General features: G+C 48.6%; 1 protein-coding gene across 1 annotated transcript; it reads left to right on the top strand.

The window, feature by feature from the left end:
• Nucleotides 1-3600: 3600 nt before the first annotated feature.
• LOC142492357 (uncharacterized) lies at nucleotides 3601-6476 on the top strand. Its single transcript, XM_075595004.1, has 4 exons — nucleotides 3601-3765; nucleotides 5157-5234; nucleotides 5598-6418; nucleotides 6450-6476. Exons 2-4 carry the CDS (start codon nucleotides 5186-5188, stop codon nucleotides 6474-6476), a joined length of 897 nt encoding a protein of 298 aa, XP_075451119.1. The 5' UTR covers nucleotides 3601-3765; nucleotides 5157-5185.
• Nucleotides 6477-6746: the final 270 nt, after the last annotated feature.

A 6746-nucleotide genomic window follows, 5' to 3' on the forward strand; every position in this document is an offset into this window, starting at 1 on the left:
CCCCCCCTCCCTGCCCTTAATGCCTCCCCCCCTCCCTGCCCTTCACACCCCCCTCCCTGCCCTTCACATCCCCCCCCTGCCCTTCACGCCCCCCCCTGCCCTTCACACCCCCCCTCCCTGCCCTTCACGCCCCCCCTCCCTGCCCTTCATGCCCCCCTGCCCTTCATGCCCCCCCCTCCCTGCCCTTCACGCCCCCCTCCCTGCCCTTCACACCCCCCCTCCCTGCCCTTCACGCCCCCCTCCCCTTCATGCCCCTCCCCTCCCTGCCCTTCATGCCCCCCCTCCCCTTCACGCCCCCCCCTCCCTGCCCTTCATGGCCCCCCCTCCCTGCCCTTCATTCCCCCCTCCCTGCCCTTCATGCCCCCCCCCCCTCCCTGCCCTTCACGCCCCTCCCCTCCCTGCCCTTCATGCCCCCCTCCCCTTCACGCCCCTCCCCTCCCTGCCCTTCACGCCCCCCTCCCCTTCACGCCCCCCCTCCCCTTCACGCCCCCCCATCCCTTTCACGCCCCCCCATCCCCTTCACCCCCCCCTCCCCTTCATGGCCCCCCCTCCCCTTCATGCCCCCCCTCCCCTTCATGCCCCCCCCTGCCCTTCATGCCCCCCCCTGCCCTTCATGCCCCCCCCTGCCCTTCATGCCCCCCCTGCCCTTCATGCCCCCCCTCCCTGCCCTTCACGCCCCCTCCCTGCCCTTCATGCCCCCCCCCTCCCTGCCCTTCACGCCCCCCCTCCCTGCCCTTCACGCCCCCCCCTCCCTGCCCTTCATGCCCCCCCCTCCTGCCCTTCACGCCCCCCCCCCCTCCTGCCCTTCACGCCCCCCCCTCCCTGCCCTTCACGCCCCCCCTCCCTGACCTTCACGCCCCCCTCCCTGCCCTTCACGCCCCCCCTCCCTGCCCTTCACGCCCCCCTCCCTGCCCTTCACGCCCCCCCTCCCTGCCCTTTACGCCCCCCCCTCCCTGCCCTTTACACCCCCCTCCCTGCCCTTCATGCCCCCCCCTCCCTGCCCTTCGCCCCCCCCCCTCCCTGCCATTCACGCCCCCCCCCTCCCTGCCCTTCACGCCACCCCCCCTCCCTGCCCTTCACTCCCCCCTCTCCCTGCCCTTCATGCCCCCCCCACCCTGCCCTTCAAGCCCCCCCCTCCCTGCCCTTCACTCCCCCCCTCCCTGCCCTTCACGCCCCTGCCCTTCATCCCCCCCTCCCTGCTCTTCTTGCCCCCCCTCCCTGCCCTTCACGCCCCCCCTCCCTGCCCTTCACGACCCCCCTCCCTGCCCTTAACGCCTCCCCCCCTCCCCTCCCTGCCCTTCACGCACCCAACCCCTGCAATCCCGGGCAACGCTGGGTATATCAGCTAGTGTATTATAAATGTATTATACCCCATTCTTGGGGTTATACCCAATATTCATTACATATTCAAATAAGTGTATTTCTGAGGTGTTGAATAGAGTTCAATTGGACGAATCTGCTCAAATCCGTTTCCTGGATTTTCTAGCATTTTGAACCCAAAATATGTTTGCGGTGTAAAATCTGCAAACAGATTTGGACAGTTTTAATCCACGTGGTTTCATCGAAAGCCGCCATTGGATACAACCCGTGGACGGATTTGTATAATACAATCCACGGATTCAGCAATCCGTTGGTGGGTTCTTAAGAATCCACCGACGGATTGTTGAATCCGTAGATTGGATTTTATAAATCCGTTGACGGGTTGCGGAATCCGCGGAATACGCAGTATTGGTAATAATAAAAAATCCGCAAAATGCGAATCACCCTTTTTGAGATGAAGCCACTATAATCCGCGGACCAAAGGAACTGTATGCCGCGGATCCAAATTCGCCCCAAAATTTCAACCATCTCTAGAATAGAGGACGGTTTTGGGATGTATATGTCCGTGGAAACTAGGTCTGTCAGGACTGACATCTGCTCTTCTTGACTTGCAAACTTAGGGCCTCATGCAGTAAGCGACGATTATGTGAAATCGGCAAGCTTATCGATTAGTCATGTTATTGGCGTTTTTCCCTCTCCGTATGCAGTAAGTGCCGAATACATTCAAAATCAACCCGAAAACAAATCCGCCCACTCTCACGATGATGAGCCGATCACACACAGGTGTATCGGCGTGCGTGGCGGGGTGCTGTTAGGTTGCACAATCACAAATCTTGCTGAATCAGGCGAAACAAGCATGTTTTTGATTGCGCGCCATATTTAAAGGCAACGTGTACTGCTAATCATTCTCTGTGTTGTTGGGAGTGAGAGAGAGAGAGAGACGCACAGAGCTGGACGATTGAAGATTTGCATATTGACTGAGAGACTTGTTGTGTATTGGGTGAGCTTTGTCCTTTGTTGTTTTGTTTACATCTTTGTCTTGTTTTATATGTGGAAGTGGGTCGTGTGATTGCCTGTACATTTCTTGTCTGTTTTTTGTGAGTGCTGGAAGTATGCCCGCAAAGCGTGGGAAGAGTGATGCTGGTGGGAGTGGGAGTGCTACTCGTGCGAGTACGCGTCGGAGTGAACGTTCTGTTCAGGGGAGTGATGTTGCTGGTGCACCGAGTGGTGTTGCTGGGAGTGGGAGTGCTGGTGCTGGGAGTGGGAGTGCTGTTGTTGGGAGTGGGAGTGCTGGTGCTGCGAGTGGTGTTGCTGGGAGTGGGAGTGCTGTTGTTGGGAGTGGGAGTGCTGTTGCTGTGAGTGGGAGTGCTGGTGCTGGGAGTGGGAGTGCTGTTGCTGTGAGTGTGAGTGCTGGTGCTGGGAGTGCTGGTGCTAGGAGTGTGAGTGCTGGTGCTAGGAGTGTGAGTGCTGGTGCTAGGAGTGTGAGTGCTGGTGCTAGGAGTGGGAGTGCTGGTGCTAGGAGTGGGAGTGCTGGTGCTGGGAGTGCTGCTGGTGGCGCAGTTGCTGATGGGGTGGATGGTGGTGGCGTGCTTGCTGGTGGCCAGCTTTTGGAGGCTCTTCCATTGGAAGAAGGAGAGTCCAGTCAGCACCAGCCAAGCTCTGACCCTAAACCTGCTCGGAAAAAACGTGTGGAGAAGCCACGTAATCCTCGCTTCAATGACCAGGAAAATAGGGCTCTTGTCACTGGCATTCTGGAGCACTATGACAGTATATATGGACATTTAGTAGGTAAGTGTAACTTTACATTTATTATTCAAATACATGTGATCCTAGGTCATCTGAGTTTTGTTCATATGCAAATATGGGTACACAATATCTTTCTATGTTCATTAGTGTGGAAACACAGCTTTTTATCATGCCTTACAAGGACAAATAAACACAGGCGGTCAATTTGCCAGAACTGCATACAATATGAATGCAACCTTGCTTACATGTATAGGTTTAGTAGTGAATGCTCATGTGCTGCACATATTACACATAAAACAGCATGTTTGCTATCACTTGGAACAGCTAGCAGTGTAGGAAACTGGTGCTTATATTATTATTCATTTACCTCATATCTTTTATATGTTTTTCAAGGGCGGACAAGTGCAGCAAGCAAAAAAGAAATGTGGGACACAATAGTCATTGGTGTCAATGCCTGTGGGAATCGTGTCAGGGACAAGTATCATTGTCGGAAAAGATTTGATGATATTAGGTCCAAATTGAAAAAGAAAATACAAGACCAACGCGTGCATGCTACTGGCACTGGAGGTGGGCCCACACCACAACGTCTCATATTGACTCCATTGGAGGAGCTGCTTCGGCCAAAATTACTTACCGTCGTCGTGGAAGGCTTGGCTGGTGACCGTGACATTGGAATTTATCCGTCACAATTTCCAGCAGGTGATAAATATTACTGTACTAGGCGTGTCGTTGCTTACAGTTATTTTGCATAGTTACACTGCTTTTTATACTGTCTTCACAATATAAGCATACCTGCATCTATATATGTATATGTCTGATTCTGTATATATATATCTCAAAATAGACATATATGTAGTAGTCCTACTAAAAGCAGTAACTAATATAGCACGTGCCATTGCGTGCTCATTTACATGTGAATTCCCAAAATGCATAGCTGCAGTGGAAGCAATTGATGGTGGGCGAAGATGGGGAACAACAGGGTAGTACACGTGTAACACATGTTCATGAGAAATTATTAGTAGCTACAGGTACAGAACAGAAATATGTATCATATTATTGTGTATTTTATTGATTTTACTCCGACAAACATGACATTACTGCCTATTTTAAGCATGCATCAAAGAAATTGCATGTAACGGCCTACAAACATCACTGGCACTAACACATCTATAGTTGCTTAAGAAAAGGTCCATTTTTGCTTTATGTCATATACAGACAGCATAATGAGGCACACGTATCATATGTTATGTCATTGTTTTCATAACTTAAACACTGCAGATGACTACTTAGCTCATCTACCATTGTGTTAAAGCAGCTGCAATTAATATCTCATCACAGCATACACTTCAACAGAGGGGGTGGGGTTCAGCACACACACTAATTACAGCCTCATTTCACGGTCAACTTAGTTCACACCATTTGCACCTGTTTCAAGTCATTGAAAGGTGTGGCTGATTAGGCTTTTTGGGGAAGGGAATACCTTTCTTACAACCTGAATAGCACAACTGAAGTTAATCACACTCATTTGAAAGCTTAACTCTAGCTACTAAATGCCCCAACAACTCATTACTTATCAAAGCGTACGTCACACATTAGTTCACTCATATCTATAGTTGAACTACTATGAAAGACACATTATCACACACTGCATGTGTTGTCTTGTTGAGTCACAGCCACATTCAGGTGTGCCACATCTTCGATTAATGTACCACACATATCCTCTACCAAAAACAACACTTTTTGCAATATGACCACCTTCATGATAACCATTGTGAATGGTCATCTCATGATAGTTATGTACATTATGATACTGATATCACTACACAACATATGATTTTTATGTACTCATTTAATCTATTTATCCTCACGCATTACTGCAGAAACATAGTATGTTGTATGTTAGGGAACTCAAAACTTCTAAGTACACAGGCATGTACATTGTTATTACAACTATTTATGTTCACTTTCACACACACATTTTCGGTTAAGGAACTGATGTTGTTAGTTAATCATAAATACAGAACATACAATAAGTGTTTGTTCAATATTTACACATGTAAATGTAAAACTTATGTTATTGTTATATATAGTTGCCCCTGGAGGACATGTGTCACCTGAGATGGAACAAGTGTCTTCACCTGGGTCAGCCAGCTCAACACTACTAGAAGGTGAGTGTATCATTTGCTGGCCATATAATATGTGCTCTTCTATATGTTATGTTGTCATGTGCATTATTTGTTTTGCACATCTTCTTTAAATAGGATTACTTAGTGTCAGTGAAAATTAAGTGTAAGGCAACATGTATTGTGTTAGTGATGTTAATTATCATGTAGGACTTCTGAGTTTAGAGCAACTTTTCATTCATTCATATTTCATACTGAGTCCAAACATTATTCGTAAGTCAAGGTAGTTTTTAATGAGGTTATAAAACGTATGCTAACATGTTAGGTGTTACTTAGGACACAGTACAATTACATAGTAACACAGCATACATTAACATGCCATTTAATAATGTGTACATTTCTTTTTAGAACATCATGGTGATGAGGATGATGAGTATGATGAGGATGACGCCACAGAAGAGACTGAAATACAATCATGTGACCATGAAGAGGTGCCAATAGAAACTGTTGTACCGCCAAATCGTCCATCAACTTCCACATACGATGCAATTGTAGCTTCAGAGGGAAAAATAGTGGACGCAGAAAATCGTCGCCATTCAGACATGATGACAGTGCTGGAAAGGATGATTGGACTGCAGGAAGAAACAGTATCACAATTGGCACATCTCCACAGAGTCTTCATTGAAGTGCCTAAACAGTTGCAAAAAATCAACACCTCATTCGAAGCATTAGTTGTTCAGCAAACACAAGCTAATTACTGGAGAATGACTAATGTACCACAATTCAACACCTCCCAGCCAGGATCTGTTCATGCAGGTCAGTTTTCACCACATTCATCTGATATTCATTCACCAGGCCCAAATGTTACCGGTCAAGTAGCAGACATTGCTGTGCAGGTTCCTGACGACATACTACCACTGCCATCTGTACAAAATCAGCAGCTGACACCTACAAAGGAGCCCACAAAAACAAAATACAAGCAGTTACTACTGACCAGTTTTTGGTCAAAAACAACAAAAGACACACATGAAACAGACCAACCATCACTTGTGCAGTGTCTACCAACTTGCTCACAGTCACTACCCAAAAGCCCTGTAGGTGAGTCGCTGCCCAAAAGCCCTGTAGGTGAATCACTGCCCACAAGCCCTGTAGGTGAGTCACTGGCCACAAGCCCTGTAGGTGAATCACTGCCCACAAGCCCTGTAGGTGAGTCACTGGCCACAAGCCCTGTAGGTGAATCACTGCCCACAAGCCCTGTAGGTGAGTCACTGGCCACAAGCCCTGTAGGTGAATCACTGCCCACAAGCCCTGTAGGTGAATCACTGCCCACAAGCCCTGTAGGTGAACAGTCACTGGCCACAAGCCCTGCCCGTGAAGTGCCAGAGGCCACTCAAAGTGGCTCTGTTGTGCCTAAAGTTGGTGGCAAAAGAAAAAGGAAAATTCAAGAGACAACAAGCAGGCCTGTTACTCGCTCGCAAAAGGAACAAAAAAAATAAATGTTATAATTCAGAAAATATGTGTTTGGCCTTGTTTTGTTGACTTCAGATTATCTAATTA

Source organism: Ascaphus truei, chromosome 4 (assembly GCF_040206685.1).
Source record: "Ascaphus truei isolate aAscTru1 chromosome 4, aAscTru1.hap1, whole genome shotgun sequence".
In the NCBI taxonomy this organism is placed as follows: domain Eukaryota; kingdom Metazoa; phylum Chordata; class Amphibia; order Anura; family Ascaphidae; genus Ascaphus; species Ascaphus truei.

Coding starts and splice junctions, on each gene's coding strand:
- LOC142492357 (XM_075595004.1), top strand. CDS start 5,186: ATGGAACAAGTGTCTTCACCTGGGTCAGCCAGCTCAACACTACTAGAA. Junction 5,235..5,597: donor CAGCTCAACACTACTAGAAG/GTGAGTGTATCA, acceptor ATTTCTTTTTAG/AACATCATGGTGATGAGGAT. Junction 6,419..6,449: donor AGTCACTGGCCACAAGCCCT/GTAGGTGAATCA, acceptor CAAGCCCTGTAG/GTGAGTCACTGGCCACAAGC.